Source organism: Stegodyphus dumicola, chromosome 9 (assembly GCF_044657685.1).
Source record: "Stegodyphus dumicola isolate Sdum_Otavi_A_Nest chromosome 9, ASM4465768v1".
Lineage (NCBI taxonomy): Eukaryota > Metazoa > Arthropoda > Arachnida > Araneae > Eresidae > Stegodyphus > Stegodyphus dumicola.
Window position 1 is genome coordinate 97,886,438 of NC_140776.1, and position 21,191 is coordinate 97,907,628.

Sequence of the window (21,191 nt, forward strand, 5' to 3'; positions counted from 1 at the left end):
AAATCGTCAAAACAAATGAGAGGGTAAGAAGAATAATTCACTTACTCTTCATCTGGAGTTCGACGACGTGTGGCGCTCTTTTGTGAATCCTCAGACACGTGTAGCCGCTGTTGCTGTTGTAGAAGGGAACGGAAGATTAGGAGTTGTGAGATTATAACAAATACAGAAACAGAAAGTTTTCTTTATATTGATACAACATACTTAATTTTTGTTACAAATCTCTAGAAGATTATTCAAATTGATTAATCAAACCTATTCCTCAATTATAACGTTCAGCCTGCCGAAAATATAATGTCATCAGAAAGTTCTGTCCAATAATGTTATTTTAAGTTTCAACACGCATGCAGGTGTTCATTTGAAACATGGGAGGAAACATTTTGGGGCTGTCCCTCTTTATTTACCTCCTTATTTATACAATTAATTGAAACAAAAGGGTCTCATGCCATATTGAGATGCGATCATGTAAACATGGCTACCGATCAAGCTGATTTACGAAGCAGTATTCAGTGCGAATTCCAACAAGGAAGAAATGCGACAGAAGCCTGTCGAAATTTACAGACAGTTTATGTTGGAGATGTACATAGTTTCAGATAAAACGTGCAAAACATGGGTTCGAAAAGTTTGAAACAGGTGATTTCGACTTTAATGATAAGGCCACGGTCTGGGTAGCTATCTTTAAACGATAACGATATTATAAGGACCATAATACAGCAAGATCCTTTTTTAACAACATCGGAGATTGCGGTAAAGCTTAACTCAGATCAACAAACCATTTCGGTCCATATTCGAAAACTAAGATTAGTCTATAAATATTCCATATGAGTGCCTCATGAATTAAGTGAAAAAAAAATTAGATAATCGAATACATCTTTCCTTAATCGGAACAAAAAATAAACCTTTTTTAGACTGGATTATCATGGCAATGAAAAGTCTACCATATACGAAAACAGAGTTAGCCGGACAACCTGACCCCTCCACCTCTAAACCAAGGCTGATCTTGAATAAGAGAAAGCTATGTGTACGGTGAGAAGTCCTAGGACCAATATTTCTGAAGCCTAAAGAAAAGCACAGTTCGGGCAGATACTGTCCGCAATGAACGAAACAAGTCAAAGAAAAGAGGCGGCGATGTTCAATAGGAAGCACATCATATTGTTTATTCTCTCATGTTACTAATAAGTTTAATTTTGGAATCAGTATAGGGGGTAAGCGGTTCGATGAATCAAGTATTCTAATTCCACTGCTCGTTCGAGTCTTTTCGAAATATATAACAGCGCTTTCGCCCACCTCTAATCTACATGCCCTCGATTCGATACATATTAGAAGAAAAATACATAGAAGTATTCAACTTCATCTTTGACGTTAGCTTCTTCTTTATTTCTTATATAATATAAGAAGAAAAAATGAGATTTATTGTAGATAACTGTTAACTTATAAAAGTAAAATATATACTCCCTTTTTTCCCATAATAATGGTAGCAGTTCATGAATTTAATTTATTTCATAATAATATTAGCAAAAGAAAATAATATAGAACACAAAATTTATTATCAAAAAACTAGATTAAACTAAACAATAAATTAAAAAACTATTACTCCTGATTTTTATTCTGAGTGTTCAGGTAGTTTCTGGAATTTTCGATAATTTCGTTACTGCAGTTTAAATTTGCAGGTAGGATCTTTTGGCTATGAAGCTTTGCTTTTCCTATACGCGTGAGTTTAAAATTATTGCAGCCATCGTTCTTCATTGCTTCCAGCATAACTTGTTGAAGTGAAAGAAACATATTATCCAATATTTCCTGATAAATATTATCAAAGGCTATGTTTACTGCTTCTACAGCAGCTCTTCTGCTAAGATAAATATGTCTAAGTTTTTCATGTTTTCCTCCATAACCTTTGCATTTACGGTCGCAGTTTTGTTTTCTTATTAATCAACATTAGCATACGATTCATCTTGATAATTATTTTTGGAAGCTTGTTTCTAAATTCTTCATACTGTTATTCTGTTGTACTTAAATTACATTGCGGCTCACTTTTCTGCAACTTTTCATTTTTCTTTTGACGTATCAAGAATTGGACAATCGTAACTTGATTTTTGCTCAAAAAATCTATTTCTTAATTTTACAATGGATTGAGATTCAGCTGAAGTAAAACAATTGATTTCGATCTGCGGATGAAATTAGAAAAATAATTATAATTCGTAACAATTAAGGCTAACCTAAATTTGAAAGATGTATCAACACAAATGACAGATGTCATGAAAATTGATTTTGATTGAAGGCTTCGCAGTTTTGCGCTACAACATAACTTACAGGTGCATTCACGAATAATTCCCGTTTAAATATCCACGTGCTACTTTTATTATGAGACAGAGAGAGTATAATATAATAATTAGAAAATTTACGTTAGGTAGGTCTGTTACTTTACGCATATTGTATATCTAAGTCCACTTACCATCCATACGTAACGTGGACGACATACTGTGCGTACACTCCGCCAACAGAGGGTGCGGTGGTGCTGGGAGGTGCGAGTGAGGAATAGATAGCGTGGGTCACTTCTGTGCACACGACCCTCATAACGACATCTCCCGTAGTAGCGTTGGATACTCGGTAGGAACCATTCTTGTGGCTTATGTCGTAGGCAAGGCGTCCATCCAAACCTCTCCAGTGCCGGAACTCTGTGAACCAGCTAGGATAATGGCATCGAGAGTGAGGGTGGTTTGCTAGAAAGTAAGAAACGAGAAAGTTTGGAGAAAATATCAATTATATCACTTCGGTTAAAAAATATTGTTTTCATCAAATGAATCAATATAAGAGAAGAGATATTTAACTAATCAGTTTAATTTTTTAGCCATTTATGGGTTTCAATCTTCCTTCATGGTGGACTGAATCAAGCCACTAGCATATGCGCAGATTTATGGAGTACAAATTAAAAGTTGCTACGTTGGTCTGTCAATTCCCATGACCCACCAATTTTTGAATCTGCCAATAATCGGGTTTCAGATATCTTCGTACTCCAGTGAAATGTACTGGCTTAAGCAAAATTCTCTTAATTTTGTAAATCCAACTGTATTATAATCCTTTAGGCTGTTAACTAACAGAACAAAGTTCAATCCTTAGCTTTCTTTTTTCACATTGAAAGGTGAAAGGGAAAACGTTATACAAAAAATCATTTTTGAAGATATTCTAAACATTTAGACCATATTTTCAACAAAATAATATGCCTTAAAGATGGGGGAGAGAAAAAAGGGAAAAGATCTGTCCATTTTTTTCTCACTGCTGAAAAGGAAAGACAAAAAAATTTCAAGATACGGGGATTTGTTAAGAAATATCATTTCTTTACATTTTAAGCTTTTCCTACAATTGGTATACAGTCCACAAATAGCCGAGAGAATAAGAACAATAGATATTGGTAATTTGACGCCGATTCAAATTTCAGCGTGTTAGTTGGATGGGCGATTTAGTGTTTACCCCATATGTAATATGAATAAGAGGCACGTTCCCTTAAAAATCTGTCATGAAGATAATCCACCTCTTAGGCGGATCATATAATCTAATTATCCCATTCCCAGAAAATACTTCACGAAGATATACCACTCCTTAAGCAGATAGCCCTATTATTATTATGGATATAGATATTTTATGGTTTGCTGTATTCGAATAATCAGTCCTTCAGTATCTTCGATATTAGAAAATATGTGTATGAATTGAGCTGATGGGGAACATGCTTAACAGAATCCTTAAAGGGTTGATTTCTGTTTTCTTTAATTTGACAATGGCCAGGTTCCTAAACTACCTGATTTAAAAGGTACGGTCAACAACAATATCCTCAAACCTCCTAAAAATGAAGATATTATGCGCTAGTCTATGTAAGCAGTAGCACATCGTGAAAAGGTTGGCTATAATCAATTGGTAATAACATAATATACATAATTTACATTTAAATTATGTGTTTAATCTAAAATATCAATTAATTCATCTTATCGACAACTGATTCGTGCGGTCAATTTTCTGCAACTTAAAAAACATTTCCGCTTTTGCATGAATTGTTGCAAGCATGGTTGCATGAATGTCAGGGAATCAATTACATATGGTTGCATCTTAAAAAGAAAACTGATAAAGTTTACTGTAAATAATGCAAAACTAAAGAGAATATACATAGCATTTATTTATATTTTAGAAAAATAACTAAATTTAATTTCATTAAGGAAAAAGAAAATTAGATACTTAAAAAGAACATCAGCTAAAATATGAGCTGCTCTTCAGCCACTTCATAATCACAAAAATCCGTACAAAGTTAAAAAGGCCTCGATCTTTACCCAAATATAGGGTGTCCCAAAAAACGTCAGATTTAGTATATGCAATAAAACAGTTTATTTTCAGAAAATGGAAAATATTTTATCATACTTACAGCAGGTAAATGTTCCGATTTAAGAATGAAAATAATGTACAGCATATGTCCTCTATGACCTGCGAATCATTTTTCATGTACATGCCTGTCGAGGTGGCTAATGACACATTCAGTTTCTTCATTTTTTTTTTTTTTTTTTTTTTTTTTTTTTTTGTGTGTGTGTGTGTGTGTGTGTGTGTTTATTTGTTTCTCTAAGTTCGGATTTTTGGGGGCTTGCAATAATACTGAATACTGTCACGCAAATTAGAGGGCATGTTTTCAACAGACCGTCTAAATCGAGAGCGTGGTGGTCAAACCTGTGTCTTCAGATTTCTTTACCAATCTGAAAAATGTTGTTCCATCAGGTACCAGTTCACGTCCAAAGATTTTACGAAGCTTTATAACAGTCTATGTGTAATATTCACCATTCTTGCAATAGATTTTCACAATCAAAAGTCGCTGTTTGTTCCATCGTATAGCACACCATGTAGACTCAATTGCAACGATGCTGCAAAATGAAGTGACACTGATAAAATGCCAGTGTTATCAGATCAAATCAAAAAGGAGATTCTTAAATCAACCTGTAGCAAGCAGGTAAAAATATTTTCCGTTTTCTAAGAATAAAGTATTTTTTTGCGCATATTAAATCCATCGCTTTTGTAGGTACAACCCACATTAAAAATTCCAATAAACAAAGTTATCAACTCTGAAGACATTTCTCACAGTGCCAAAACGAAGTAAGAGTAGATATAAAACACTGAGTTTACAATCACAAAAGTCATGGCGGATCAGGTTATATTACGAAATACCATAAGGCCGAAAATTAATACCTCGGTAATTAGGTATTAGCTCTGCGCAGTTTGGCGATTTTTTTCAGGAGCAAAAGATGCTGGTTGCTCATTGCAAAATTTATTTGCTAAATACATAATTTACATTTAAATTATGTGTTTAATCTAAAATATCAATTAATAAACCCACTTAAAAGCGGATTTTCGTTTCTTTTATCCTGGTAGAAATTTCGTGAAGATAGCTTTAAGAAAAAATTCAAAGTAATTGCTTTTTTTAGCCATTGTATACAGTAAAATAGCATATTCCTGCAAATATTTTATTACGAAGTTCGGAACATGTTGAAAATTTCGTGACTTTTACAAAGGTTACTGCGCTAATACGTAAGCACCTTTATCTCTATACTAGACAAGTGCAGTTAAGTTTTGAGTGATGCTAAATTAAAAATACCTTTCATGAGACGCATGGTTCTAGAACCTTCCAAAGGAGTAAAGAGTCCATCACACGTGGCATCCCCGGACTGAGCGACCAAATACCCATTGCCGTCTTCCGTCTGCTCGTACACCTAAAAATGCAATTAATTAACTGTAAGTGAAACACTCAAATTCAGAATTTAAAATTAGATAAAAAAAAGACAATTTCTTTCAACTTCAAGCATCTTAATTTTGATATATCATTATTATTTATTATGACATATTATTATTACTATTCGACAGATGGCGCTACGTTAGTTTTAGTTTTTATTCTCGTATAAATATACGGCTTTTGCTTTTCCACGTGCGCAAAAATCTTGGCTCCTGAGCAAAGGTACTTACGCTTGCTCCACCTCGAAATGGATATAGTCAATTCCAAATGTATTGCACTTGAAGCTTGATTTTTTTGTTGCCTATTTTTAAATAGCACCAAATAAAGTAGACTCCTGATTAGCCGATCTAATAATGGGGAGGGGGACAACGACATGCAATGACATGGGAAATACATATGACTACAGAGAAGCAAGTGATAAGATGATGCGATGAAGGAAGTCAAGTTACTGGCGCCTTGTAGTGATGAAAAATGAAAACAGCTAAAGTAGCAATTTCCTTAAAAGCTGGAAATAAAGACGGACCGGATCGTTAACTAGAACTGAAGGGTTTTTTTATAAATGTAAACCACCTTTGTAAAATCTAATACGCCAACAATACTTTTGGTTGCAGAAAAATGGAAATGTGATTTTTCTCACCAACAGAGGATTTCTGTGTTTCTCTTTTCCTAACATATTCTCATGTTCTTTCGTGCGAATTTCAAGGCTCTCTAAGTTTGAAACCACACTGGCAAAGGATCCTGTATACATCCCAGGAGTTCATGTCCGGAATGGAGTCCTTAAGTATGGAACTGTGAATTTTATTGACAGAAGAGAAGACGCCCCGAAAATTGAATTTCTGTAAAATGCGAGCCGTTTTATTGCTAATCGTTGGAAAGAAAGGAATGACAACAGAATTCTTATAATCTCCTAAAGCCGAGAGGTCATGTGCACTTCTGCAGCTGAAGAAGGTTCTCTATTTAAAATTTTGAAACTAGTTCTGTAAGTTTATGAATATTGCACTGATTCTCGCTGCTTTAAGTCTCCCAATAATTTTAATGTTAATTTATTAGCTAAGGTTTGGTTAATCCGCAATTCGGTTAATCTAGTGTTGACAGTTTCAGGGAAAAAAGGCAGAAAACATTAGTTTGTAGAGTATGGATCGCAGAATTACGTCACATAAGCTTTCAAGATTTATTTCCCTTGTTTAGGTCATTTTGAAACTTCAAGTAAAAAAGTAATGTTTCGATGCTTACAGGTTCGATGGAGATATTCTAGAACTTACCTAATCTTTCTCTCCATATATTATAATTTCTTTTAAGAACTGGCAGAGCATTAACTTAAAACAAAACTATTTGCAAAATCCCAGTTGTAATGAACATGGCATAGATCTGATGATTCCCATACTCTAATATAACTACTTAAAATTATTATCAGAGTCACTGATTCCTTACCACAGAAAATTGCAGACAGACCTAAATCAATGATGCAACTGCAACTTAAATTTGCAGAACTAAGCAAAGACGTTACTTTTGGGAATAAATATATGGTTCTGCCAATCCGCTGAGAAAGCTGTTTCCCCACTTTTTAAAAAAAAATATTTAGGTACATTTACAACTCTTTTCGTTGATTAGAGAAAGATTCTTTCACAAGAAGCTTCCCAACTCCCAGTACGAAAACTCGGCTAAAGAAAAGCATAAACGCGCCAAATCTTATTTGGTAAAACACCTCGACTCATCTTCATTCACTGGAAACGAGCAGACAAAATCCGCCTAAAAGTTCCTAGATTACAAAAAAAATTTTTTTTTTTCTAATGCTTTTCTTTTTTTGAACACAATTGTACTATCGCAACAAAAGGATGGTAGTGAAGAGAAATTTCAGGCAATCAGCGTCTGCCGTTGCCACTCGACCTGACCTTTCACAACAAAAAAATAAAATAAATGCGAACACAAGGGGAACTGAGAGGAGGCGGATAAAATCTCGCTACGCGGAGAAAACGCAATCATTCCGCCCTAGGTGAAATCGATTTGGCGGCGGCAAGCGGACATGTTGGGACACGGAATAATGGCTTAGTTTATGACCATGGAACAAACACAACAAAACATGCATTCAAAAAATAAAAACTCAAAAAACTTCAGCTCCTTTTGTTCATTATACAAATAAATGGCGTAGAAATATTTGCAAATAACGTTGAAATGCATTATCCCAATCCCCTGTGCGTTCTGTCATTGTGAAAATGATCAACACGTCTACGTTGCACTGGAAGATACTTGATTAAAATCTTGCCAAGGTGATAGTTGATTTTTCATAATTCTCTATCCAAACACCGTAAATGTTTTTACATAATAATAATTACTCTGATATAGCCATCAATCTTAATAATTGGATAAAAATCGTAATTCGCACTCCACCCCCCAAATTAAAAATAATTATAATAGCCTCCCCAATCTGCATGTAAATGACATTAACTGACGAAGTTTCGTTACTCTACCTACTGGCCCTTTAAGTGGAGGAAAATGTACGGAATTATCTCCCTCCTCCGTGCTTGTTCTTATGGTGTAACTCGTAGCTTATCTACCTAGCACTCCGTGGTTCGAATCTCGGCGAGGGTACATTAGACTTCTCACATTTTCTGGCTTAAAAAAGTGTAATAATTTTCACAAGAGCACCCTAATTCTAATTTGTTACTTTTAAATATTCACTTTAAAGATATTCGTAGCCCCTCCCCCATTTGACATCGTAACTCGTGTTATCATCACCGCACATTTATTTTTTCTCGGCATCTGAGACTGCATTTAAGTTACTTCTCATTCGCGTGCTTTTCATGAAACGAAACATGCTAAACAGAAATGAAACGGGGAAAAAATTTAGCGAGACTTTGTTTCGCAGCTGCTGTTTCCATGGTTACGAGTCAAATCAGAATCATCGATTTCCATAGTTACGAGTCAAATCGGAATCATCGATTTCCATAGTTACGAGTCAAATCGGAATCATCGATTTCCATAGTTACGAGTCAAATCGGAATCATCGATTTCCGTAGTTACGAGTCAAATCAAGGGAGAAAAATTAACCTTGAAGTTTTTATTTTAAAGTAACAGATTACAAAAATGAGAGGGATGATAACTCTTCTTCTTTAAGCTTGGTTGACTCGGTCTCTCCGGCATTCTCGTATATGCTTTCAGGTTGAAAATGAACAGCCCTCTCGCTATTATTGGATGCTCGGTGGTTCGAATCCTGGTAAAAGCGCAGTTTATTTCTTCCACGAAAAAGGTCTCTGTAAGCGGTTTCTCAAGTTAATACTTATAAAAAAGTCTAGAAAATTTTTAAACCTTTTTCAGACAGTTTATTGCTAAATATAATATGAAAGCTATTCGGTGACTACCTTCCTCATTCCCATAAAAGCAGGGAATACAATTTTAGCAGTCAGTCTCTAAAAACCTGATATGTCCTGTAAGTAAGAATTGTAAATAAATTATTCACATCTTTGGTCTCTTTTTTAATCCTATGATAATGGTGACAAAAAATCTGGCATCTTTCTTTAAGAAAACCAGTTTATTTTATGTGCCCAAACATAGCGAGTGTCCTCATCGCTAACATTTCAATCATGCAGGCAATAAGTATGCGCACAGCAACGCGAAGTCTAAATAAAGATGGATAACATGGCGAAAGAGATTTCCAAAGAAAAGAAGACAAAAAAGTAACACTTACGAAACACCTGAATTTATCTTCATCGGCTTTGGCCACGCGGTGCTCCAGTTTGCCCACCAGGTAGCGCGTCGAGCCTTCCTTCCACGTTGCCAAACATACGAGCTCCTCCGCTGAAAAAGGAACAAAAGAATTTCATCAATAAAACAAAATATAACAACAGACATACATGCAGTGGCAACGCTGATTCATGAGCACGTTCATCGACCAACAACAAAAAAAAAAAAAAAAAAGAGAAAATCGATTAGTTTACCAAACGCCCACCGAGAGTTCTGAGGAATATTTTCGATAGCTAACTCCAAACGAGAATAAAAAACTATCCAGTTAAATCTTTCCCATGATATTACCTTTTATTAGTGACAGCTCACATTGTTATGATTAAGTTCCGCAGATAAAAACAATATCCGAATAAAATGGCTAGTTTATGAAAATAACTCAGGTCTTTTAATAATTCAGAGCTGGAATTACGGGATGCAAATCTTTTTAAATTACCTGCCAAATTCAGCTGCATTTACACATTTATTTACTTATTTACGTTGGCATTTTTAATTTTATGACCATCTATTAGAGGAAAAAAACACATTTATAATGCGAAAAAATAAATACGTACAGTCAACTTCTAATTAACCGGCATGACAACAACGGTTAACTCAAAATCAACCCGGTTAACCGACATGACAACAACGGTTAACTCAAATTCAGGGCCGTTAAAAAACACTAGGAATGAGAATAATGTATATGAAAATTAAGATAAAATACAATTAGCAATTTATGCGTATTTTCACGCAGTTTAATCTTGAGATTAAGTTCATTCGTTAATGTAAACTAAAACACACTGTATGTAACATCATTAGAAATAATGTCAGAATAAGCATCATTAACAATGAAGAATTAAGATATAAATAATCATGAAATCATATTAAATTACAACTTCTGTCCCAAACACTTTTCTCACCCTTTCTATATTTTCCGTAGATAGTTTCTTTACGCTGATGGCTTTATGACAGTAATTTTTCTATCGTTACGCAATATATAAACTAAGCCGCTTTTAGACATGGTCCGGTTAATTCGCAACCTGGATGGATGCCAACATGAGCGGCTTTCGGTTAATTTACCTACAAATAATAGAGAATTGACTGTACGCGTAATTTCACAATTCATTTTGTTATTTTTGAATTGACTTAATTTTCATTTTTACACTGCCTTTATCTTTGGATTTCAAATTGGAGGGGGGGGTATCTGTGCATTATTTTGTTTTACGGCTGGTAATACTGGTTTTTACTTTAACATTCACCTATCTACAATTTCTTTTCAATATATTGCAATTTGTCGCATATATTACACTTTATTCGCATTTATGTTTACACATTTTTATAATTTAACAGCTGTATGACGGGAAAAAATATTACTAAACACGTTCTTTTAGCGAATATAGTTTAAATATTTGTACATACATACACACACACACACACACACACACACACATATATATATATATATATACACTGGTGTAAAAAATTAAGGACGAGACGATTTTTTCAATATAACTTTGTACAAAAGCTTTCCAAATCAACACATTTAATACCGTAAGATCCCCAATACGTAAGAACATGAGTAATGCAAGCAACGCTTACTAAAAGAGAAATCAGAGGGATAAAAAGAAGCTGTATTGAAAAAGTAGCATGGAGCGCAATGCGACTGAAGGCCGAAACATCCCTGTGATGAGTGTCCAGCAAGAAACATCCGGTCTTTAATAGTGGATATGATCTCCCCTGACTGCTAGGCAGGTTTCACAGCGTCTGCCCATGCTGAGAATGAGGGTGTCAATGAGTTGTTGAGGCATTGCTGCCCATTCGTCTTGCAGCGCCAATCGAAGCTCCGGAATCGTTACTGGTGGTAAGGTACGAGCTGCCAAGCATCTGCCTAGAAAATCCCATACATGCTCGATAGGATTGAGATCCGGAGATCGTGCCGGCCAATCCATACGTTCAATATCCTCACTCTCTAAGAGCTGTTCGCCAGCTACTGTGCGATGACATGGTGCATTGTCGTCCATGAAAAGGAACTGCGGACCCATAGCGCCTCTAAAAAGATGCACATATGGAAGAAGAATCTCGTTACAATAACGGGTCCTATTGACTGAACCTGCGTCGAAGATGTTAAGGTCTGTACGACTACCAAGCATGATGCCTCCCCAAACGAGAACACCGCCACCTCCATACCTGTCCCTTTCAATGATGTTCGAGGGATGAGTCGTGTGTCTAGCGATTTCTCCCGCTATCTGCCGCCTGTTTCTTCTGGCCTGTAAGGCAATATACCGGTCATCTGCGGGTGTGGTTCCTCGTGGATGACCACTACTAAACCCCCGGATAGCTGTTCCTGTAGTTTGAAATTGTCTCCAAAGTCGTGAAACGATGCTGTGAGCAATTCCGAACTCTGCAGCCACACTTGTCCCACTGCGGCCTTCCTCCAACTTCCCAATGATTCGACCTAGGGTAAAAGCATCCAGATGTCGTCTAACAGATTGATTATTCGCCATTTCTCGCTGAGGCAGCAACTCGGAGTGATTTTAACTGCTATACGGCGTGCAATCTCTTTGCTAGAAATACTGATCTTACACCGACAACATGCTTTATACTACTCAGACACTCCCCCATTACGTCTACCTGCATATCTGCGCATGTACTACCGTACATCCGTACATCACCTTACTTAATCTCCTGATTGGTCTTTCTTTCCGCTCTGCCTCTTCGTTCAGCTGATATGCTAATTTCTCGACTCCGTCCTTAATTTTTGCACACCAGTGTATATATATATATATATATATATATATATATACACACAATATTGCCTAGCATATGTTCCCCTTCTTAACCTCTTAGCACCAGGTTCTAAAAATTAAAAAAAAAAAAAAAAAAAAAAAAAAACATTCAAATATTCGCGTCATTTCCCCCTTTCTTAATGTGTTCAATATTTCAAAATACGAGCTCCCCTCAATTTTAAAATGGAGTCGTTAACTTAGTGATTCTTTTAGTCCTTTAGTCTTTTTTTAATAAAGACAAATCCTCGCAAACTACTAGCAAAGGTCATGTTAATGTTTAACTTACGTATATATTTTGAATACGATCTCCAGCTTTAAAATGAAATATATCAGCGATTTTTTTTGTACGGGGGTCAGATACTTTACATTTTATAATATTCATAAAAATTTTCCTAAAGGTAAATACAGGAACGAGAGAACGTATAAAAATTGACATTTCGTAATTTTTCAAAAAAGATTTATAAAATTTAAAATATAAGTATTTACATCAATGGAAACATTTTTGTAACTGAGCGTACTAACGGTTGTGAGGAGAAAAATAGGTCAGGACTTATGTGGAAACACACACACACACACACACACACACACACATTTATATATATAAGAAGAAAGAAAGGGAAATACTCCTATTATAATTTCTATATTTCAAATTAAAATTAGGAAATCCAATAAAGAAAATTAAAAATTACAGTTTGAAGTATACTTAAATTCCAATTTACAAAGTAAGTTTATAAATAATATTTAAAAGCAATATAAAAATTAAAATTAAAAGTTTAAAAAAAATATTTTGAAAATATTACTTTTTTAAAATTTTTAAAATGCTTGAAATAGTAAAAGGAAAAGCAACAGTTGGAAAAATTCTTTATAAGCAATGGCTAATAGTAGTGGATATGCATAAAACTATGATGCTAAATTCGCTAATAATAATTATTAAAGCCATATAAAGAAAATTAAGTAAAAATGAACAATCGAAAAGACAAAGAAACAATACTGACTGACTTATTCAGGAGAAATTAGCTTATTTCACACTCTTTCTAGCCGTTTAGACATTGTGTTTTGTCCTTGCTATGCATATGCTAATCGGCTTAGCCATTGCTTTGTAAAGTAATTTTTTCAACTGCTTTCCCTTTTACTATTTCAAATATTTTAAATTTTCTTTTAATATTTAAAAAATTGTAATTTTAATTTTTGTATTGCTTTTAAACATTACTTAAAAATCATGACTCTGTAAATTGTAATTCTTAGTTTCTTTATTGGCTCACTTAATTTTAGTTTGAAATATAGGAATTAGAATAGGAGTATCCCCTTTCATTTTTAATTAGATTTATTCTTTTTTATTATGTTTAATTTAATCATTGCAGACTAGGCGCAGTATTCTTAATGTTCCTTCCTATTTATATACACACACACATATATATATATAAAGTATTGAGGATAAAAACTAAATCAATAACCAAGTTATACAAACTAATTTAATCATTCAAATAAATTTTAATTATGCTCAAATGCAGCAAAAGTTAAAGTGTAATTATATAAAATTTCAAACTTTAAACATTTCTGCTGCCCAAAGTTATAAAAAGTACAAATGATGGTAAACTGTTTACATTATTTACGTAAAATTCAAAAACAAATAGAGAAACCATCAATCAAAAGCTGAGCCTACTAGCGGCCAAGCGGTAAAAGCCGCTGAACACTGATAGTTCTGTCCGGTATTCGAGTCCCGGCGAACGGGTTGGATGCATGGGCGCTTTCGTGATTTTTCATTAATGTAAAGTGGACACGGGCCAGTTTTCCTTAAAAAGACATCCACGTTGCCTCCTTCCTCTTCCGTGTAGTGCCTAATGACGGAACCCGTAATAAATAGATAAAAATAAAAAGCTGAAACCAAATAAAAATGTATACAGTGTAAATTGTATTAATCTGCCCATCAAAAGAACAATAACGTAATGAAATTATGTTCAAAGATTTTAGCTTCTCAGCTTTATTGTTTTCAGCTTCAGATAAATGTTTTTTCCATTTGTTTTTAAGTTTTTATGTAAACAATGTATTATTCTTTTTATCTTATTCCAAATCAGTTGTCATTGTTTCTACGTTGTACCTGGTACTTTAGTAAGATTTAAAGTTTGAAAATTTAAATAATATATATTTACACACAAAACCAAATATGGAAATATTGGAAGCATAGTTCGAGGCAAGAAAACACAAAATAATGATACAAATGAAACCAAGCATAATCGATACTTCCTCCCCTTCTCCCTGAGCAAAATTAATCCTCGGATTAAAGCGGATTATTTTTTGATGCCGAAAAAGAAGGAAAAAATATCACTTCCTTAATTCAGTACTCAAATGTAATAACCCTCAAAGCCTCCTTTTTGCTGATTACAGCATCTAAAACCTCCAGCAAAAGAAAAAAAAAGGTAAGACTTCACCATTTTTCAGTGGCTTTTCTCTAGGAAAAAGGAAGGAAATTGAGGAGGGAGAAATATTAAAAAAAGAGGGAAATTTCGTTGTCGGGAATTTTAACCTTTTTCTCCTTCCCCGCAGTAAATATTTAACGGAAATTATTTTTTTCAACTTTTTCTTTCTCTCTTTTTTTTTCAAACATTTTTTTTAGGAGACTTGCCAGGTATATTCAAAATTTTTGAAAAATGTGCACATTTTCACACGTAATCTCGATAATGCTTCAAAGGAATACGGAAAGATTGAGTGATAAAAAATGTTAAGTTTTTTTTCTGCACTAAAGTTAGGGTCTGAAGGAAAATTAAAGAGAAAATGAGTCTCATTTGAATTAAGTATATGTAATAAACATGGGATTTTGGGGGGGGGAACCAAGCACATTCACTGCGATACACTGAAATTGAGAACCTTCCTTGAAGTACAGGAAAAGATTCAGAATTATTACGCCGGCTTGTGAGTAATAATAACGGCTCGAAAGTATGGGGAGATTTATAAAGAAATCAGAGCGGTAATTTTTTTTTTTCTTATGCCGTGCATATTCTTAAATACGGACTACATGGAAAGATATTTCTGATCTCGAAGCAGACATTTTGATAATTTATATATTTTTAGGTGCAATCAAGAAGTGATCAAGATCTGTACCACCCAAAATGTCCCATCAATTTGTGTTCAAAAGTTTCCACAGTGCTTTTTATACAAAATAAACAATTTTAACGAAATACAATCTTAATCAACGAAGATTTCTTCCCGACCGTCTACCACTTTTAGTCTATAAATCAGGTAGTTTCTGTATTCCCAGTTCAAAGAAGGACTGTGGCTCCAGAGGTGGTGAAGTTATTGATACAAGATTTGACACAATCGATGTCTGTAAAGCAATGAGCAGAAATTGTCATCTGTAGGATCCTAAACAGATGAGAATCTGAAGAAGAAAGATGAGATGAATATGATGCACGTGGAAGAACTTCTCAACCTATGTTAAAATTGTTCCTTTGTTGACAAAGCAAAGCAGTTTAGGCAGAGCAATATGTTGTCCAAATAGTTAACTGGTAACCCATGATGTCGCCAAAAACGTATTTATGTGGCAATTCAAATATGCGCGTAGCACATGTCTGTTCTGGCCAGTGTGCAATGCCGTAGTTAAGAGCATGTTGAATTTATGCAATTCTAAATTTCTTAAACGAAACCAGATCACTGTGTTACATGGGGAAATTACTGGGGATTTTCTTTTTTAAGTTAGTGTTTTGTTATCGATGTTTCTTACCGTTTTAATCCTATTTTGATTCACTGCTCTTTTATGGAATTCTTACTGCGTTTCCATTTCGAAAATGATTATTATCACTCGCGCTTCAGCTTGGCGAAATATTAGTCGCGAACGAATTCGTGACTTTTCGAGAGGGAGGTTTCGGATAATCAGAAAGTACACCTCCATTTTTACACATCCACAAAAAAAAAAAAAAAAAAAAAAAAAAAAAAAAAAATCAGATTTGCCCTTGCTTGGATTCGAACGTTATCGTCCATTACATTTTAGTTCTGACATAACAGTTGAGACATTAGACATATTTAACGCAGTGAGCAAGAAAAATTAGCTATGCTCGCTTCGAAACGGAACCATAAATCTTCCAGTTGCTACCTGAATATGTTGCCCATTATACTATGAATCCAGAGTGGAGGAGATGTAATAATTCTTTACGCCGTTGCAAAATAATATGTCCCAAACAATTTTTTGTAGAAAGATACACTGCGGTACAAGTCATAGATTATTTTATTCTTTTTTATGCGAATTCATATAGAAACTAAAAAAAAAAAAAAAAAAAAAAAAACAAACATACACACACATACACACAAACCTACTATCATTAAGACACAATAACACGCCGAATAAATACTAATTCACAAGTCAAACAACAAAAATCAGCTTTATATTTACAAAATTTTCACAGGACTACTTTCGATGGTTTTACCGAACCACCATCCTCAGCTGCAAAACCGTGAATGCAGCTGAGGATGGTGGTTTGGTAAAACCATCGAATCTAGTCCTGTGAAAATTTTGTAAATATAAAGCTGATTTTTGTTGTTTGACTTGTGAATTACTACTTTATCAGATATTAGCTGATACTGTTACCTATATTTCTCCTTTAAATAAAATGCAGGTCTTACTTCTTATACTATATATATAGTGCTTTTCTTGACTTAAGTTTGAATATTAACATTAGAAAAACGTTAGAAATGTGTCATTGTATCTGAATTATTTGCATACTGAAATAACTAATCTAACAGGCATTTTTTTTTTTTTAATGATTTAAAAATAATTTTCATCAGGCTGTCGTCTAATGAGAAAGTTGCATCCTCCACCCCCTCCTAAAAAAAAGTGTTTTGTGCATAACGATTCGTATTATTTTCTTTCGTACATTTTTGCTGTTTTCTCAGAGAAATGTAGATATAGAAATTTATCTTTCCCCTTTCAATTTTACTGCTTAGAGAACAAAAATAAATTCCTTTCTTTCTGATATACATAAGCACAATACATAAATCATAAATGTTTTATGTAAACATTTTGCATTTGTTCAGAGAATGAGCCAAGAAGTTTCAAAACATATTTTTATACAAAATCACCCTGCAGAACATCCTGAAGTACGAAGAAGGAAAGGATTAAAGAAGGAAAAAAGAGTTAAACGAGATATTCCTTCGGTTTGAAATTTCAGTTGTTTTCAGCAAGGCTACTAGATGGCGCCACAAGTCATTCCTAAGTAATCAACTTTTCTTGGAAGTTCTACACGGGTTATTATGGTAGTGAGACAAAACAAACCTTACAGAACTATCTGGCAATTATTATAAAAGCTTTGACATTTGCAAGAAGGCTATCTTTTTTTAATTTGCATATCAGATTTTAATTTCTAAAATTACAAGTACCGGAACCTTACGGAAAAACTTCAAGAAAGAGCATTAAGGAAAAATATATAAATAAAGTACAATAAAAAAGTTGAAAATAAATTAAAATCTTTATAAAATATCTCATAGTCATATAATCATATAATTAATATGAGTTAATTTTTATAGAAGATGTAGTAAATTAAATTAAACTAAGGCATCCTGATAATAAAGGCAACTAAATTAATGATAATTAGACATGGTAAACCAAAGATAAAAGTAATTAAGAAATGTACAATGCAGTTATGTTTAATGCCTTGGGCTACATTAATTAACGTTTACTGAAAAAACAAAATTTTGCAAATTCATAAAAAAGAATGAAATTTTCGCGGGGGGGGAATTACTAATTCTTTTCTAACTGCACATAATACAAAAGAACAAATATTAAGACCTTCAAGTTAACCTTAATTTTTAAAATTAGAAGCTCCGGGACTTTCAAGAACGGTAAACAAAACTAAATAAATGCAATAATAAGAAGTATTTAAAGTTAAACGAAACGCAAAGAGATAATATACATATATATATGTGTGTGTGTGTGTGTGTAAGATACAAAATACATAAATCAGCTTTATAAATAAATTTAGTAATAGTCTCTTAATTCCACATTTTTAATTTGGGTATTTCCTCTTTATACTAAAAAATTAATAACATTTCTGGGCTGTGTTTCTAAATCAATAACATTTCTAGATCAAACTATGTTGCGCTGCCTGCCGAACGCTCATGACATAGTTAAATAGGAGCTCTTGAACTCAAGATTGCGAAAACTGTAACTTTTCTAACCTAAACCAAAATGTTCCTCTTGGTAAACCACAAATATGAATTTAAATAGAAATGGAATTTAATCCGCCTCGACTGTCAAGTTTGCTATTCATTAACGGATTAGCATTCCACGCAATCAAAATTCTTCCTCTTCAACGTGGATCTACCTTCAATATGCCATCTACGTGCTTCGTCATCAACATTTGCTACGTCTTTTCCCCTTTTTCAAATATATATATATATATACATGATTATATACGATAAATAGGTAAATAAAAATTAAAATTATTATAAACATTAAAAATGAAATTATGAAAGAAATGCAGAGAGAATAAATTAATATAAATTAAGAAAACAAATTAAATGAAATGTTAAAGGTCAATGAAAGATGAATAAACTGCTAGTAACAAGAAATGTCCCGAGGATGAAAGAAAAACAAGCATTTTGAACAATATTCTTCCCGACCAGACATTTTACACCTTTATTTCATTTCTAATCCATTTGAAGTCATTTTGATCAGATGAGTACAGACCATAAAAATTCCTCTTCCCGAAGAAATCGATATGGGATTTTTCTTTTTCAGTTATTCAAGATTTCCCATGTATTTTGTTTTTCCCAGAAAAGTGAAACATATTCGTATTCAGCATCTACTAGTACCAGCTGACTGCCAAAGAAAATGTTTCATTCACAACACACTGAGTTTCAGTTGTACAAACAATAAAGTTACTGGAGCTCATCTTATTTGGGGTTCCAGTGAGTTCTGGTTGGATGACCGATTTTTCTCAAAAGGTGATAATAACCGGATGCGGGTTTCAGCGGGCTTCAACTAAATAAGATACGTTCTCAAGCAATCCGGCGCTTTTGTTGGAATACCCTACGCCAGAAAAGAATGCACGAAAGAATCCAATAATTCTTTATAACCTGAGGGATGCAGATGATATAAATATACCCATTAATAGAAGATCTTCTTCCTCTCTTTTGTACTTTCTAATATCCAGTATTTTTCCACTGTCGAAAGTTGATTCCCATCATTATACCCAAGGTCTTCCTCTGTATGTTCGATAAGTTTTTCATTCCAAATTCTGTTTACATTGGCTGTGTATTTAACATCATTCTTCTTTCTTGTATGTTATTTTTGCTTTTATAAGCTATTTGATAAATATTTCTGGGGAATGGGAGCGCTCAAAAAACGTTTTCTGTAACTGTACCTGCGTCTTACCTTACGCCATTTCGGCATACGTTAAGTTTGACTTTTCGTTAAGGAAAACTTTTCAAGAGGATGATGGTAACGGGACATTTTTTTTCGCGTTAAACGGCAACTTGAAGCCTGACACATGTAACCTATGCAGTATAGGGTCACATAAAATTCGTCAGTAGAAATACGTTTTGGAGAGAATGGTAGAAAGTGCAGGGAGGGAGTCGAAAACTTCGTGATTGTCACAAAATTCCATTCCAAGGGGAGTGTAATTCTTATTGCTGTTGCTTACTCTCCTGTCTTAAGATATGACTCAAATCAAGCCCAATCAATCACGGGTTCCTATCACTGGCTTCAAGTCTTTCAGCACTTTGTAAGTAATGGTACGATTTTGTAAAGCTTTATCCCAGTTTTGATTTTGATCTAGAATCCTCGGGAAAATGAAATCTAAGGGGTCATGCACCGCTGTTTACCTACCTTCAACTTCTTTACCAGAATTTCGGCTAAAAACTTTTTAAGCGCTCCCATGCAACAGACACACAATACATTTAGAAGTAGGCATCGTTTTTTTTTTTTTTTTTTTTAGGATTCGAACCTGAACCAGACGATATGGTAGCCAGCTCTGCTAATTGGTATGATTACTAATTAAGAAGGTCCAAGGGGCGCTCTCGATAAATCAAGACGAAATTGAGCAAGAGCCATACCGAGATTACTATACTCGAGATTTGCTTTTACTCGACCAAGCTAAACCATCGTGTTGAAATCGATATCGTAACTTTATCCATCTACTGATCTTGAAGACAAGCAGTGAACTCTAAAGAATGCCTAATTGGTATAACGGTTAATGAAGCTGGCTACCATACTTCCTGGACCCGGATTCGAAATCCGGTGAACACATGGATGTTTGTAAGTATATAGTGTTTGAGAGGCATGAGGACACTTAAAAATCTGGTCAGCCAAAAGTTCTTACGAGTGGTTGGTGGAAAGGAATCAGAAGTAGGAGATCCTTAGATCTGTCAATCAAAATTAAGTTACTGCAATGGGAACTAAGTTACTGCAATGGAACCTACACCAATGGTGTCCCTATACAGTCCAATGGTGAAATTTTGATGTCGAGTTCATTTCTTCCTGTCTTGTCTTGACAGAAGATTCAAGATCAATTAAAAGTTGTGAATAATCCATCCCTTTCCAGCTTATCTATCATCATTACTAATAAATATGCTTTTTCTAGAAGATTCAAAGACTCGAGAGAAACATTAAATATGTAGTAATCAGTACAGTAAAATACAATTACTGGTGACAAATATTATTACTGCAAACATTGTTAATTCAGTATTCCATTGAAATATTTTAATGCCGCTATTCAAATCCAGATTTTTTTTCCATGTTGAAAAACTAATTTTTTCTCTAGACTTCCACTGAACTATTTTAATGCCGCTATTCAAATCCAGATTTTTTTTCCATGTTGAAAACTAATTTTTTCTCTAGACATTTCTCTCATTTCATTACGCAATCAATATGCGTATCTAGGGAATTTATTCCAAAATTTTCCATCACCTACTAAAATGCATTTTCAGGAAAACCCGTTTTATGG

General features: G+C 34.0%; 1 protein-coding gene across 1 annotated transcript in view; it reads right to left on the bottom strand.

Annotated features, from left to right (window-relative positions):
• LOC118184581 (uncharacterized) overlaps window positions 1-21,191 on the bottom strand; it is a 566,531-nt gene that overhangs the window by 16,178 nt on the left and 529,162 nt on the right. Inside the window, exons 6-9 of the mRNA XM_085823800.1 lie at window positions 9,441-9,550; window positions 5,621-5,735; window positions 2,450-2,717; window positions 46-113 (exon numbers count right to left, since the gene is read on the bottom strand). Of these exons, the coding sequence (XP_085679926.1) occupies window positions 46-113; window positions 2,450-2,717; window positions 5,621-5,735; window positions 9,441-9,550 (561 nt within the window). The remainder of the gene's footprint in view (window positions 1-45; window positions 114-2,449; window positions 2,718-5,620; window positions 5,736-9,440; window positions 9,551-21,191) is intronic.